Consider the following 17,578-nt stretch of genomic DNA (forward strand, 5'->3'; position numbering starts at 1 on the left):
CTCCTGGGAGATCTCAGGTGGAGGCCACCTTTCAGGAATTGTTTGGCCTCAAACATGGAAGTCAAGGGGGGTGAGACAGGCAGAAGGGATGAGATGGCAGACGTGCACTTTCACTGAAGAATATGTTAAGCCATCATTCAGCAGCTCACACAGGTATGACAAGACTGTGGAGACTGTCAGTGGGTCCAGACTACATAACATACACCAGAATGAAAATGTTTCCATTTGGATAAATAAGATCTTCTAGTAATGGACTTCCTGGCCTCCTGCAGTACCCTGAGCATGTCCTCCTGAAAAAAGGGTCTTGATTCCATACAGATACCATCACCCACAGCATCATCTGCAGAGCTGACAGTTTGTACTGTGTGAGTAGGTCCAGTCTGTGGGTAACTGGTGCTGACTGCACTTGGCTAAATGCATGAGTAAGTGGAACCAATGCTGTCTTGGCCAAAATGGGGTCACCAACAAGGTGGCTACACTAAGCATAGGTGATGTACAAGGTTGCAAAGATCTTTATGGAAAAAGAAACAGTAGTCCCCAATAAAACATTCATAATTTGTTGACTGTGTTAGTACAGTTAGGTTAGTAGCTTCTTTTCAGGAAAGACTAGAGAATGCAATTTTACAACTAAAATAAATTTGGACAAGACATTGTGGAACTTCCCCTACTCTTTTCAATAGATGCCATAGGATTTTTTTTTTACAAGCTACTGCCAACTCAAGCAAATAGGATGTCAGTTTAATATCTCAGCTGGAGGAGAACACACTCAGGAGTGCAACATCCACTTATGCTGAGCTGCAGTGTCAGAAATCCATTTACTTGATGTGGTAACAGTGGCACAGCAGGTAGCTCACATGGTGCAGAAGGCTGCAGGTTCTGACACTCAAGATGCAAAGCTTTTAGCTTACAAATGCTTTTGGTGGAAGTACGGGCCACTAGAAAACTTCAAGAGGCACATTTCCAAGTCCACCTTGGAAGTCAAAGCTATGCCAGGAGTGGAAGTAGTTCTCCCCCTCAGTTTAGATAAAAACAGCTTATTTGTCCCATTCTCAACAGTATTAGGGATAAAGGAATCACAATTATCACACTTTTTGCAAAAATGCTCTTCTTCAAGCAGAACACACATCCAGTAATTTCATTCTGATGTGCTACCTTGTGCTAATACGTTCATCTTGGAAAAACTGAAAAATATTTAAAATTGGTAACTATTGAACAGAAGTTTAGAAACAAAGCAAAGCAACTAGAAAGGAAAGCTGGCAGGAGGAGGCTAAACGCATGCCAACGCAAGGGACAGAAGTAAAACCTTTAACAAAATAGAAAAAAAATTGATCTGCAAGTAAGATAATTGTAATGAGGAAAGAAAATGGAGGAAAAAAAACTTTTTTTTTTCAGCAAGGGTAGTGCATCAGGATGGAGCCATGACTGTGCCATCAAGCACCAAGGTCACCTGGTCTATAAACAGGGAAGATGAAGATGCCTATCCTGAGAAAAGGCAAAATGTCTGCAGAAGGGGAAGTGCTCTGGTGAAGCTGGGATTAGGGGATGGGTATGAATGAGAAGACACTGGCGGTGATACCCATATCCCACTCACTCTACTCCATTAAAAGACTTGCTTCACATAAAATGCCTAAACCACATATACAATGCTTGCTCAACTTGTGTCCCTCACTAAAATGGGGGAATGGCTATCAGAGGTCATTCTCTTCATGGAGAGGAAGGGTCACTTGGAAGGTTACAGCTGGATGTTGCCACCCCCCTTGGACTGTCAATACATGTAGGAAGGGGGGACTGGACAGGATGCTGCTCTCTTCCTTGAGAGGGAGAGACCAATGGAATTTGGCTGGGATACCTCCCTTGAATTAGACAGAGGAACAAATGGATTTATGAAGACATGGCTACATATCAGCAATGAGCATAAAAAATGCACCTATTAAGAAAAAACTATGCATTTTTTCTCAAACCATTAGCCTGAAAAAAAAAAAAAAAAAAAGCTTTTCATAAAAATTTCTCAGATAAAAGCACTTACACATAACAAAAAAAATCTGTTGACCTAGCTGTCAGATCATTTTGAGCAAAAAAGGGAGGGGACAGTAGCCTGGGAAAATATTAGTTGCCGATCTGACCGTAAGCCAGCAGCTTTTAGTCCTTCTGGTCAACAATTAAAGGCCTCCTCATCCAAGATTCATAGCTAATCTAAAATACAGTCTGCAAACACAATCTCCTGTCCATCTCACCTTGAGCATGACCTCCTAGGTCAAATGTTGTGAACGTCATTCCTGCAATAGTTAGCTCCTCTGATGCTGTAAACAAAAAATACAAACAGATGAAGCATCTGACAACTTGGCTGAACACCATAAATAACACATTTGACAAATTAATTTTCCATAAGAATACCGCATAATGTAATTCCACTGGGCCAACAATTAGCACTCACTAGGTTTATCTTCCTAACGAGCTTAAGTGTATACTGAACTTTTTAAGGTTTACTCCAGCTACATATACAAAATTAAGCTGACAGTGACATTTTACAAAGAATCACTGCAAGTGCAGCTTCCATTTGTACTACAGTATTAATTCAAAGCTTTCTGGACTATTTTTCTCTGCACTTGTACACCTGTAATTCAAAGGTGCGAGGAGAGAAAGCCCACCAAAAAAAAAAAAAAATGGAGTGTGGGGGATAGGATTTGCCCCCAGGGGAAAAAAATTATTTTGTTTCATCCAGAAGCTCCAAAGACATTGCAACTGTACACGATGGCAAACCAGATTATTAAACTATGTATTGTGACCACAAAAATAAAATGCTAATGTATAAAATACAGCAAAGCATGACAGAACTACCACTACTACTGTTTAGTTGTATTTACGTAAAAGAAGACTGAACAATGTTTAAGAAAAAATATATACATTTTAAAATCACAACAGACATAAATCCCAGTATGTTGGCAAAGATACTATTACGACTGCAAATATAAACCTGTGCACCAAACTTTCTGAACAGCACCCTATTACCAGACCTGGACAAAGTTTGTCAAGTGTTGACACTATGTGTATCGGTTTTCAAGCACAAGGCTTACAACACAATGTGCATCCCATTTACAGAGTATAGAAACTTTGATTCAATCTACAAAAAAACAGGATTTGCACAACATTCTAAGGTTATACAAGTAGAATTAAATTGCTCATATTACTCAGTGTATGCCAACTTAATATATCCCACTCAAATTACAACACTAGTGAAACTGTTTCGACTAGAGATGTTGCATCAATGGATAAGAAATTTGCTGCAATTCACAAACACTGTCAGCCTGGTTAAAACACACTACCCTGTAACATCTAAGTGAAACAGGAAATTTTATGACTGCTAATGATATGGAGAAAAAAAAAAAAAAAAAAAACAGGCTGCAAGCAGTCTAACCACACAACCGGATGAACAATAGTAATTAATGTTGTTTAAGATTTAAAATAAATGTTTTCAGACTAGACAATATATTTCAGCAAATCACTGTACACCTTGTGTGCCAATTTTACTAGTTTAACCATTCTTTGTCAGGAGCAGGCAGAATTAATTTTTACATGAACTCCAGCTTTGTCATACTTTGTGATGGCCAGAAATGTTACACAAAATCTTAGGGTATGGTAAAAGGGATAGACAGTCACAGAAAGATGAGAGTTTCAAAAGCACTGCAAAGGAGGTTCCTTAAGTTTAGCTCTCCTCCCTTTTCTCAACACCAGTGTGCATAGTTTATTTCTACGAAACTCCTTTATGGAAGGCTGTAAAACACCATTTTTTCCCACAGAATACTGAAGTCCAAAACATTCAAGCTAGTTTCTAACCCTCTCAGTCACCTACACCCATTCTGAAATCATGGCTGCTAATAAAGAGCTGGTAAGGTGTCCATAGTACACCAATATTTTCAACTTTGATCTAGATTCAACTTGCCCCCCCCCCTGCCAAAATAATACATTTCCACAAAGAGGACATGGATGTCATTATGGTAAACCTCTACACCTACAAAGCACAAGGTACAAGATTTGATACAGAGTCTAACAATATCAACATTTGAGAACAGCACGTGAAACATAGAATAAATATGCACCAAAGCCAGGTATGGAACAAGGGTACATAAAGACAGCTGGTGATGAAATGCAGAGGTCCAGGAAACATACCTCTCAACCTCCTAGAGCAAAAAATGTGGACAAAGACTAAAATGATGGGGGGACAAATAGGGACAGATTTTAAATATTGCTCTTCCAAACTTAGAAAGATGATAGATTAGGTTTTGGATTAGCATGAAATTTCTGAAGGATGTGGAGTCGAACTCAAATATCTGACATTATTTAATGGACTTCAATCCTCAGCTATTTGCCAGAAAAGAATAGATTTTAGGAGGAACACACCAAAATAAAAAAAGTGTGACACCAGGACTTTGCTACTCTCGTCCTTTTCTGGTCATAGCAAACTTTAGCTATTTTATACTTTGTATTCTCAAAAACTAGCAGTATTTCCAAGAAATGATAGCCAAAAGACAAAGAACAATGGGAATTTTTTTAATTAACTTGAGAAACTCAGCATTCTGAACATCCTAATCCTGCTATATGAGAACAAGATGTGCTGAATGGAAAGGAACTGCAGTCTTGTATCAGTGGCGGAGGCTCCTGCTGGGTTTTCATTATTTTCACAAGCCTGTGTTTTAACATTTATCCAGCAAGTATTCATTGGACTGTGGACTTTTTATTATATAGGGTTGCGACAAAGGTCAACCTCTCTTTTGGGAACTAATGAACAGTCATCACTTGATTTGGCCTGTTTAGGGCATTGGATTTAACCAGGATCCACAGGAACGGATGGTAACGACGAATGTTTGCCTCTTACCAAGCTGGAGTTTACTTGCCAAATCAAAGGATATCTACCTTTTTTGCAACCTCATGCAGCCTTTCCAATGGCTCGTTCTTTATGATTTTCAAAAGTCTTCTGTTTTGGGGACTTTTACTGGGTGCTATCAGGTACTGTGTTTTGTGGACTTTTTTACAATTTAGGGGACACCTCACAAATTGTGGTTGCACCATTGACTGGAACGGACTTCCGAAAACACCCCATCGGGCTGTTTTCTGTGAACAGGAATGTAATTTGGCAGAGTCATTTCTTATATTTCAAATAACTGCTGTTTTTCGGTTGATCACTATGCACCATGGGGACTGTTTGCCAACTTTTTTAAAACTGGACATATTACCAAACTTTCTTTGGTTTGGTCTGATTAACGCAAGTTTGCTACTCCATACATTCATGCAAGTTTTGTAATTGTTAAAGGAGCATTGTTGTAAATGTTCAAGGAAATGACTTCATAAATCTGTTTTTCACTATTGTCAACATCTATGTGGGTAATTATATTAGGGATTACAATACTTGCCTTTTTGATATAGATTTGTGCGACTAAGACTATCTGTGCTATATACCTCATTCTTTGATTTTATAATCATTGTTAGTGTTAAATTGTTCTTAATATCTAGTGAATAGTAACAGGCAGACCTACTTCATGGTTCCATCTTGATGGCGAGTTGGGCATGGGTTTTTGACTTATACGGTTGGACCAGACATTTTGTTGTTCTATTTTAGTTTACATTAGGTGTCCCTATCATATTCTTGATTAGCACATGCTCCTCTATTTAATTTTGGTTATATATTATCTAAATAAGGGACATATAGGTGGTGATTACCTGGATCTTACCACTATACTGCAAAGTCTATCGGCTGACAAACTGATTTTCATACTTTTTGATGTAATATGGTATTAATATTACAATTTTTGGTTGCACTGTAATTTATGTATATAATAACTTAATTACCCACCTACCCCATCTACCTGCTTAATCTCACATCCTAACCCAAAGCAACCATGCCACTAAGTAATACTGTTGTAATACTCACCTGCACTATTCTAGCCTACATTACATCCTACCAAACAGCTACAGTCGTAACACCCAACCATTTCCACTGCACTCTCACATCAACTCCCCTCAAACACCCACTGCATAATTTCATTACCCCAACCACAAACTACCTCCTTCCAGTACAACTCCTCCGTTACCAAACCCCCACCACATTTGAACACAAAATATCCATAAAATACAACAAATTTTTTACTGCATATATAAAACGTTCTCACTCTCTCTAAACTTGCTCTCAGTGGAGATGGGCAACCCCAACCCTGGCCCCACAATCACATCTCCACAAACCCCCTTCCAACCAACTCCACCATCACCCAAATCACAAGCAACAAAAACCCAAATGACCTCCTCATTATGTCTCAACATAAGAAGCATCTGTAATAAAATCCAAGACCTCCATGCCTACATAAGCCTCTACTCCCCGGACATTCTTATCCTAACAGAATCATGGCTCAAACCTCACATCAAATACTCCCCACCTGGATACAACATCCTCCGTAAGGACAGACTATCCAGAAAAGGAGGTGTGGCACTGTTGTACAAACACCACCTCAATATCCAAATTCTCACCAAATCAGCTCCCCAGTTTGACAAGGAAGAAATACTTTACATCACCCTCAAATTAAATCCTAAAAAAAAAATCAGTCAACATTACAGGGAGCTATCCCCCACCAGGCCAAAATATACCTCCCCTTGAAAACCTACTAGACTGGGCCAATCTCTCCCTACACCAACTATCATCCTCGGGGACTTGAACGTCGATTGGCTATCCTGCAATAGCAACTACCCAGCCCTCCACCTAAATCTCCATGGTTTCTCTAAGCTAATACAAACCCCCACTAGGATAAATAAAAACCCCAATAACCACACCATTCTTGACTGGGTCTTAAAGCCCCTCACACCTACCTAGCAGGCTGTTTACCAGACTCCCTCAGTGACCACTCCCCAACCTTCCTACTAAATGCAGCATGTCAGAAAGTGGTGAGGAGTGTGAACGCAAAGGAAAAAGAGGCTCTTAAGACGCAGATTTCAGAGCAGACAGTTTTAGTTGAACTCGCCAACCTAAAGAACAGGAAAACGAAAGCGCTCAATAAAGACAGTTTGTGGATTCTGGTTTGCTTCTTCCAATACTTTTTTATAAAAAAAAAATCATATTAATGATTGCAAACCCATTACCCACAGACTTACTCAAAACAAAACTAATTTTAACCCCAACTCCTTCACCTCCTCCCTCCAGAATGTAAACTGGTCACCTCTAAAGTACCTAAACCTAGACAAAGCAGTCCATTTCTTTAACAGTACCTACTTCAACATCCTTAACTCCCATGCTCCCTTGAGAAACACCAGAATCAGAACTAAGAGCTCCCCCGGCTACAAAAAAAACCCACCAGGGATAAAACATGGGAACGCTGGCGCACAACTAAAAATCCCTCAGATAGGCAACTCTTCCTTGAACTACATAACAAGGTCAAAAAGCAAAGTAGACAAAGCCCTTTTCTATCAGACTTCCCTAAACTCCTCCCAAAACAACCCCAAGCAATTCTGGTCCACAATTAACTATACTTTGCCCAGGAAAAGTAAGCACCCCTCTACCAACCACCCCTCTCTCCACCAGCAGCATTGCCGATTCCTTCAACAAACACTTCACAGAATCTGTTCTATCCCCAACAAAAAAACTTCCCTACACTAATTCCCCCCTCAGCCAGCACAAAACCATCCCTCCCTACCTTCTCTCTCTCTCCACAGTACTCACCTCCTACATAAAGATTCCTGACGAAACTAAAACCCACAAAACTAGCAGCCAACTCCCTGCCCACTGAATACCTAAAGGTAGCAGCTGATGTCCTAGTTTATCCTATTTTCCATATTAAATCAACCACTCCATATCTGAATCCTATGTCCCCATGCTGTGGAAAATATCACATCATTCCCCTCCACAAAGGTGGCCCCTCCACTTGACCTCACCAGCTACCACCCCACTGCCAACCTCTCCCCCCTCTCCAAGATACTCGAAGAATGCATCAACTCACAAGTCTCCACATTCCTCCTTAACAATAACCTCCTCTCCAATACCCAGCATGGTTTCAGACCACACCACAACTGCTCTTCTCTCCTTCAACACTAGCCTCCATCACAAAAACAAAGGCCTCCTCTCCACTACTGTATTTCTGGATCTATCTAAAGCCTTTGACGTTGCGTCACAATCTACTACTTCCTGCTCTATCCGACCTCTCTTTCTCCACACCAGCCACAAACTGGTTCCACAGCTATCTACAAGGCTGCCAGCAATCAGTCATCTGGGACAATAATTATCCATTAGTCTCAGTTACTATTGGGGTTCCCCAAGGCTTCATCCTTGGCCCCCTACTTTTCCCCAAGGCTTCATCCTTGGCCCCCTACTTTTCTCCCTTTTCACTAACAACCTGAACACTGCCACCAAACATGCCTCCCTCATACAGTATGCAGATGATTCCACCTTCATCTGCTCAGCCCAAACTCTAACAGAACTCCAACAGATCACCCAAGAATCTCTCTTCAGTTGAAAGCTGGCTATCTAATGCCCAACTTCTCCTCAATCCAAATAAAACCAAACTCCTCATCTTCCAGTCCTCCAAATCTACCCCAAAAACCCCACATTTCATTATTCAAGCCAAGGATACCACCTCAATTTCACCAACAGTGCACACAAAACTATTTGGCGTACAGATAGGCAATCTCAAATTTGACACCCACATATCACTAACAATAAAAAAAATTCACAAAAAACTGGGTGCCTTATATAGAAACAACCAATACCTCACCAAACCAACAAGAATCTCTATCGCCATTCCCAACTAATCTCCAACCCTACTCTAAGCATCACCCATACTTACAAATTTTAAACAGTCAGACCTACAAAACTCGAAACCTCCTACAATAAAATTGCAAATTTTGCCACTGGTGCCTCGTACCGCAGCCACCACTAGGTCTCCCTTAGAGACCTTGACTGGCTTGAACTCCCACAACTCGTACACCAAACTCAACTCACCTTTGCTCTCAAACTAGTAAACCACCCTCTCAGAATCCCATCGCGCCACAATTCTCCAACCGTACCACTCTTCCAGACCACTATGATCCTGCAACAAAAATCTACTCCAGGTCACCAAAGACAAAAACGCAGCAGAAGCAGCACTACTTTTCTGTGCTATATCGAAGCTCTGGAAAGTACAGTTGTGTACCTACCATAAATGTAAATGTTAGAGTGTATTCACTGTTGCAGTCATTACTCCAGGGTTATCCTGCTGGCAGGCTACCCGTAGTCGGCCCGATTCCAAAGTCTAGGTCCGGCGTCGGTTGCAGTCGCCTCTTCCCTGACGTCAGTGCGCCAGGGGTATAAAGAAGCAGCAGACGCCATTTTCTTCAGTTTTTCTTGTTCCAGATGTCAGGTGCCCCTAAATTGGAAGGCTGAAAAAATATGCCAATAAAAATACATGCACAAAAATAACATGTCCTTCATCTACAAGCAAATACACCAAAAAGGTAGTATAGGATAGAGAAGCATAGATAAGTCCCACAAAGGAAAGGGGGGGATGGTGGGTGGGTAACCTGGACTGCAACAGTGAATACACTCGAACATCTACATTTATGGTACGTACACAACTGTACTAGTTTCATAGTGTTTCACTGTTGCAGTCATTACTCTTGGGTTGAATCCCAAAGCTGAGGTAGGGTGGCTGGTCTAAATAGGATTTGGAGAGGCAATGAGTCCCTGCAGAACTGCAGTGGCAAAGCCTGCTCTGGACTTAGAATAGAGAGGTAAATGGTAGCGCTTTGTGAAAGTGTGCACTGAACTCCAAGTTGCAGCCTCTAAAATATCTTTGGTTGGTACTCCTCTGAGGAAGGCTGCTGAAGTGGCTGCTGCTCTGGTGGAATGAGGCCTAATGTCCTTAGGCACTAATTTGCCATGTTGTAAATAGCAGAAACGGATGCAATGGCCTATCTATTTAGAGATAGCCTTTCCCTGTGAACCTGCAGCATATGACACTAAAACTTACTCAGTCTTTCTGAAAACTTTAGTTCTGTCCAAGTAGAATCTTAGCTGCCAGTGTATGTCCAAAGAATGCAGAATTTTCTCACCCTTGTTCTGTGGATTAGGATAAAAGGTTGGCAAGTGAAAGGTTTGGTTGAGGGCCACACTGGACACTACCCAAGGCATAAATGTAGGGTTTGTCCTCAGGGAAACCCTGTCTGGATGGAAAATGATGAAAGGTTCCACAGCCATGAGTGCTTGTAGCTCTGAGACTTGTCTTGCAGAGGTTATTGCTAGGAGCAGAGCTGTTTTCCAGGATAAGAATTTTATATCTGCTGTTGATGTTGGCTCGAAAGGAGGCAGTGTGAGATTTTCCAAAACATAATTGAGGTCCCAGGCCGGAATTGGTGCTCTCCTTGGAGGCCTAATGTTTTTGGCTCCTCTGAGGTACTGCCTTAGTAAAGGATGTGAAAAGATAGGTGGTTCCATATTGTAATGGGCTGAAATGGCAGACGCATGAATCTTAATAGATGAGAAAGAAAGGCCTTTGTTTAGCATCTCAGTTAGATATTGTAAAATCTGAAGGATATTTGGTACACACGTGTCTATGCCTTGTTCCAAGCAGAGAATCTCTTCCATTTTTCAGTATAAGATTTTCTGGTACTGGGCCTTCTGGCCTCCAAGATAACGTCCACAGCAGCTTTTGTAAGTGGAGTGCTCTGAATGGTTACATTATCCGCCATGCTGCCAGATTTAAGGTCCTGAGTTGGCTGTGCAGGATCTGACTGTTTTGTTGGGTCAGCAATTGAGAAGTTTGAGGCAATATCCATGCTGGACCTTGAGACAAGCTCTTCAGAATTGGGTACCAGTGCTGGCGTGGCCAGTCTTGGTGCAATCAGTATCATGTTTGGCTTCTCTTGTCTGACCTTTAGGAGTACCCTGGGAAGGAGAGGTGGGAAAAGCATATACTGTTAGATTTTTCCAGCTGAAGGATAGGGCATCCACTTTCCATGCTTGCTTGTGATAAATCCTTGTGCAAAATCTCTAATTGGCAGTTGTGAGGGGAGGCAAATAGATCCATGTCTGGGCATCCCCATCTCTATTCCCATGCTGAAGACTTGTGGATCCAGTTTCCATTTGTGGGGATCCATGAGATTTCTGCTTAGTCTGCCAGAGTATTTGTTTTTCCTGGCAGGAACTGTGCTTGCAGGTGAACTTGAGATGCCAATGCTGTGTCCCATAAGGTCATTGCTTGTCTGCAGGGGGAGGTAGTAATGTGTACCTCCCTGCTTGTTTATGTACCACATAACCGTAGTGTTGTCTTTCTTTATCAGTAATTGTCCTGGATGAAGCAGATCCTTGAATGCTGTCAGGGCATTTTGTACAGATAGCATCTCTTTTTGATTGATGTGAAGATGCATCTGGTTTGCAGGCCATGTGCCCTGAATACATTTTCCTGCTATATGGGCTCCCCAGGCATACTCTGATGCGTCCGTTGTCAGTGTCTGTCTGGCTGTGGGTAAACTGAATGACAGACCCTTGTTGTGGTGACAGGCTTCTGCCGACCATCGAAACTCCTGTTGTAGGCAGGGGATGAGTGCAATTACTGTCTCCAGGCTGTGGCAATACTGAGTCCAAACACTTTAGATACCACTGTAGTTTCCTCATATGCAGTCTGGCATATGGAATTAGTAGAATGCAGGATGCCATGAAACTCAAGGCCTGCAGGATTTTCCTTGCAGATAAGTGGGTTGTTGCTGCCAAATTCTTGAAGTAGCCAGTTGCTTTTGTTTGTCTGGTGTGAGATAAGCCATCTGGGCAGTTGTATTTAGGCTTGCACCCAGGAATATTATCTCTTGAGAGGGCACTAGTTTTGATTTCTTTTAGTTTACTGTGTACCCTAGGCCAATTAATCTTTTTAAAAACGCCAAATGCTTTAGAAGAATGTCTTTGTTCTCAGCTTGAATTAGGCAGTTGTCCAAGTAGGGATATATTTGAATTCCCTTTTGTCTGCAAAATGCAATTACTGGTGCCAGGCATTTTGTGAAGACCCTGGGCGCAGTAGATAAGCCAAAGGGCAGTGCAGAGATTTGGTAATGCATTGAGCCAGCTATGAATCCGAGGTATCTTCTGCAAGAATGTCTAATTGGGATATGCAGGTATGCCTCTTTTAGGTCCAAAGTTACGAGCCAAGCCTTCTTGCCCAGCATGGGCAGTAGCTGCTGCAGAGTCAACATCTTGAATTTTGGAACTTCCAGAAATGTATTTAGAATAGACAAGTCCAGTATTGGTCTCCAGGTTTTGTCCTTTCTGGGTACTAGGAAAAGTCTGGAGTAAAATCCTTGCCCCTGCTCTTATTGCAGTACTTGCTGAATGGCCCTCATGTCCATGAGGGCTGTAATTTGTTTTTGTGCCTCTGCCCATTGACTGTGTGGCAGGTCTGGCATACCTTTTGACCTTGGTAGAGTGTGGAAATGGAACCTGTAGCCTTGGGACACTATGTTCAGGACCCATTTGTCTGGGGTAATCCTTTGCCAACTTGAAGGAAGTGCTAGTTTTCCCCCCTAAGGGGGCTGCCAAAAGAAAAGTGCTTGGATTTGGTAGAGGAAAGTCATTGGGACCGTTTCCTGTAAGGTTGTGATTGGTCTTCTCCGCTTTTGGAGGTAGTAGCACCCCATTGTTTAAGCCTGTATGAGCCTTGGGGCTGACCTCTGCCTCTGGGACGCCTGAATCTGCCTCTTTGTTGTCTGACACTGGAAAGGACTAGTTTTTAGAAGGCCAGTTTCTGCTAAATCTGGGTGGCTGTACCTGTAAGAAATCCTTGACTGTCTGCATGGATTTTGCTTTATCCTCCATTTTTTTTCAAGACTACTTCTGCTTTAGTACCAAACAAAGTATCATGCTGTAATGGTGCATCTAATAATTTTGCTTTAACATGATCAGGCAGATTTTGTTCCTTTAACCAAGCATGCCTTCTAATAACAGAACCTGTAACAGCGGCCCTGCAGGAGGCCTTCAGTGAGTCATAACCACATTGTAAAGTATGCTTTCCCCACTTGTTCAGCTGCATGCAATAAATCCTGCAATTCCTTGTTTTCTGAACATTCAGTATGTCAACATTTTCTGTTTAAGCTGTGACATTAAATATTGCTGATATTTAAGCATATGAAACTGACAATTTAAGGCCCTTACAGCCAGGGTAGCAGAAGTGTAGACTTTTCTCCCCATCAGTCTAGAGCCCTGGAATCCCTATCAGAGGGGACAGGGTTTTTTGCAGTGGACGCTTTAACCCCCTTGGGACCTTGTGATATAGTTTCTGGGTCAGCAGTGGGGTTTTTATACAGGAATTTATGAGAATCCGGGACCCTGTAGTATCACAGTCTGGCTTAGCAGGTGCAGGGGAGAGAGAGTCTGGGGACAGGCCGGACTCTGAGAATACATCATCCACAATGTCTAGTACAGGTGGAATAGCAAGGGGTCTGTGCTGAGGAAGAAGCAAGTCTCCGAGCCTTTTCTTAGATTCAGAATAATCTTGGCTCTCCCAGTGGAAATGTTCCCTCATGGTATGTAGAGTTTCCCCAAAAGAATAATCTTCAGGAGGAGAGGCTGAAGGAATGGATTCTTCAGCATCAGAATCCTCATAGGGAAGCATGGAGTAATCAGAAGAAATGGAAACCTGATCAGAAGAATCATACTCTGTCCCTTGCCTAGGCCTCTTATCAGGAGGGGGATGGGTACCCCTAATAAAAGTAATTAGGTCTTCGGCCATTTTGAGCATTTGTTTCTTAGGCATGGTAGTTTGAGTAGGAGAATGCTGTACTTGTTTGTCTTTAATGCTGCTTTAGTCTTTGAAGCAGAGGATGGCTTAATATATAGCTGTGTAGGTCTGAAGACACCCTCAGAAGCAGATGCCTGCTCAGCGGATCCGGACCCATCTGAGGGAATGATTTCAGAGGGTCCAATAACTTGAGTATCCATTGGCCCACTCGGCTCCACGTGGGAGTCTGAAGCGGCCTGTGGCTCTGAGGTAGCGGGCGCCAGGGGCTGCGAAAGCACCTCACTGAGAACCGGCGAATGGCCTAGAAGAGGCTTCGTCGTCGGTTTTGGATCTCTGATGCCTATCCTTTTCCTTGTCCTTGCGTTTTTTGTAAACTGCGGTTGTCGGCTTATCTGACGGCATTATATAGTTAAATTTTCGGCCAAAGTAATGAAAAGCAAAATCAAACCGATGCTTGATAGTGCATTGGTTAAATCTAGCACAAAACCGACAACTAGCAACATTGTGATCAGGGCCTAGGCAAGGAATACAGTAAGAGTGAAAATCCTTATGAGGTATTTGCTTCCCACAAGAAATACAATTGTTAACTTTTTTCTGACATCCGTCTGGAGCAAGAAAAAAAAGTTTCCCCAACGGGGTACTTAGCTTTAATGAAGACTTCAGATCTGAAATTCTGATTTGAAAATCTCAGGAGTCTGCCGACCAGCACTTGCCAACTGCTTTTGCTTTGGGCACCGCGCGGCAAGAAAGACTGAAGAAAATGGTGTCGGCTGCTTCTTTTATACTCCTGGCGCACTGACATCAGGGAAGAGGCGAAAAGCAACAGACGTCGGACTTAGACTTTGGAATCGGGCCGACTACGGGTAGCCTGCCAGCAGGCTAACACTGGAGTAATGACTGCAACAGTGAAACACGAACATCAACCTTCTCACTACCACAACTACCCTTCCTTCTTGCAGTCTTTTCAAGACTGCACTTAAAATCTCACCTAAATTCTCACTGGCTTTGTCCTTGTCCAAACCCTGACTAATGAACCCCCCCCCCCTTTTAACCCCTCTCTCCTTTCCCAGATTTAGAGTATCCCCTCTATCACTATAAAACTGAACTGATGATTACTCACTGCTTGTTAATCCTTCCAGGATTTAGTTATCATTTAGTCTATTATCAAGTTTATCTAGTTACAGTTTAGAAAATTTGTAGCACTGTGTTTTACTTCTTATTTCTCAATGTTTGTAATTACAGCTTCTACTCAATTGTACCCAATTTGTGCCTGTATTTCGCCATGTCATGATCACCTCTACTGTTTACATACCTTGATTGTTATTGTTTACTATGTCTTTCTGTGCAGCTTTTCTCCCTGGGCCTCCGCTGAAAAAGGATCTGTGTCCAGTCGGAATTTCCCGGTAAACAAATGTAAATAAAATAAGAGGTAAAAATCTGGACATTCTGCGAAAACCTGTACAGTTAAGACATGTGGCAGGAAATTATCAAAAGAAAGGAATGCAGGTCAAAATGGGAGTAAAAAAAAAAAAAAAACAGACCAAGCTAATAAGGAATGTTGGCAAATAAGACTTGACAGAGCTACCATAACAAGTACAGTTGTGTACACTTACCATAAATGTTGATGTTAGAGTGTACTCACTGTTGCAGTCATCACACTTGGGTTATCTGCCTGCAGGTAGCCCTCAGTCGGCCCGAATACCAGAGTCTTAGGATTTCTGCTTCGGATGCTGTTGCCTCTTCCATGACGTCAGGTATAAAACATGCAGCAGATGCCATTACATCAGGTTTTTCTTGCCCCACATGTCAAAAGCCCTCAAAATAGGAAAAGTACAGTTTTGTACCTACCATAAATGTAGATGTTCGAGGATAGTACAGTTTTGTACCTACCATAAATGTAGATGTCCGAACTGGATAGCATCTGCAGTCATAACAAGTGGGTTGTCCTGTCGTCAGGCAGCCCTGCAGTCGGCCGGATTCCAAAGTCGGTCCGCTTCGGCTGATGTCGCACTCCACCCGACGTCATCTCTGTTGGTCTTCGGGTATAAAAGCATCAGCCGACGCCATTTTCCTCAGTGTTTCTTGCCCCAGATGCCAGTAGCCCTCTTGCAGGCTAAAATTTGGATAGATGCCAATGTTTCCAAATAGATAGAGGTAAACACAACAATAAGCATATGTGTACATATATACAAACAAATACACCATGAAAGACTCCCCCCAACAGCTAGCTATTAGGAGGGTAAACACCCTAGGAGTACCACAGAGGGGAAGGAGGGTAATCCTGACTGCAGATGCTATCCAGTTCGACATCTACATTTATGGTAGGTACAAAACTGTACTATGTCCTTCATGGATGCATCTGCAGTCATAACAAGTGGGTAGAATACCATAGCCAACTAGGGGAGGAGGATAAAAGTAGATTATGGTGCGTTTAGGATCCCTTGCAGTACAGCAGTGGCAAACCCTGCTCGGGATCTGGAATATAGAGGCAAATTATAATGCTTGGCAAATGTATGCACGGAGGTCCAAGTAGCCGCCTCAATAATGTCTTTGGTTGCCACTCCTCGTAAGAAGGCTGTGGTAGTGGCTGTTGCTCTTGTAGAATGAGGTCTTATGTTCTGTGGAATTGGTTTTCCATGGAAGGAGTAACAGTATCGTATGCAATTTCCTATCCATTTGGAGATTGTCTGTTTGGAAATAGCTTTTCCTTCCCTTCCTGTTGCATAGGCTACAAAAGTTGGTCAGTCTTTCTGCTATTTTTGTTCTGTCCAAGTAGTAGCGTAGCTGTCTATGTACATCCAAGGTATGCAGTATTCTTTCCCCTCTGTTTTGTGGGTTGGGAAAGAAGGTAGGTAGGTGGATTGCCTGGTTCAAAGATACTCTGGATACCACCTTGGGCATAAATGTAGGATTAGTCCTCATGGACACTCTATCTTGGTGGAAGATTAGGAAGGGTTGCACTGCCATTAAGGCCTGTAGTTCTGAAACCCTCCTTGCTGAAGTAATTGCCAGTAGGAAAGCAGTTTTCCATGACAGGTGTTGTAGGTCTGCTGTTGCTGCTGGTTCAAAGGGTGATAGTGTCAACTTTTCTAGCACAAAGTTTAAATCCCAAGCTGGTAATGGTGGTTTCCTTGGAGGTTTTACATTCTTGATTCCTCTGAGGAACTGCCTGAGCAAAGGGTGCGAAAAACAGGTGGATCAAAGCTGTATTCTGCTGAAATAGCTGAGGCATGTATCTTGATGGAGGAGTAGGACAGGCCTGAATGAAGAAGTTCGCCAGATACTCCAGAATGTTAGGCATATCTATGTTTGACACATCTTTTCCTCTTCGGTACTCCAAATGACAAACCTTTTCCATTTTCCAGCATAGTTCCTTCTTGTTGAAGGTCTGCGTGCTTCAAGAATAATGTCTTTAACTCTTTGAGAAAGTTCTGGATTAGCTGCTGCTATGTGATGTTCCATGCAGTCAGTTGTAGCGTTTTAGGTTTGGATGTATGATGCTGTAGTTGTTCTGAGTTAACATCAAAGGCATCAGGGTATTGGCCACATATTGTTCGAGACATGCTCTTCAGTAGTGGGTACCAGTGTTGTCTTGGCCAGTTTGGGGCTATCAGGATTATCCTTGGACGTTCTTCCTTGATTTTTAGTAGTACCTTGTGTATCAAAGGAAGAGGTGGGAATGCATATGCTGTTAGGCCTTTCCAGTTGAAGGAGAGAGTCCACTTTCCATGCTAGTGGATGGAATGTCCTTGTGCAGAATTTTTGAGCTGGTGATTGAGAGGTGATGCAAATAGGTCTATCTGTGGCATTCCCCATTTCTTTGAGATGGTCTTGAAGATGTCCGG

The 17,578-nt window shown here is 42.3% G+C and overlaps 1 protein-coding gene across 2 annotated transcripts in view; it reads right to left on the minus strand.

The window, feature by feature from the left end:
* Nucleotides 1-17,578, minus strand: part of SAR1A (secretion associated Ras related GTPase 1A) — a 343,486-nt gene that overhangs the window by 194,034 nt on the left and 131,874 nt on the right. For both annotated transcript variants that reach the window (XM_044056619.1, XM_044056620.1), the window contains exon 4: nucleotides 2,235-2,300. In XM_044056619.1, coding sequence (XP_043912554.1) covers nucleotides 2,235-2,300 — 66 coding nt within the window. The remainder of the gene's footprint in view (nucleotides 1-2,234; nucleotides 2,301-17,578) is intronic.

This window comes from Protopterus annectens, chromosome 14.part0, assembly GCF_019279795.1.
Source record: "Protopterus annectens isolate FY-2018-M chromosome 14.part0, PAN1.0, whole genome shotgun sequence".
Lineage (NCBI taxonomy): Eukaryota > Metazoa > Chordata > Ceratodontiformes > Protopteridae > Protopterus > Protopterus annectens.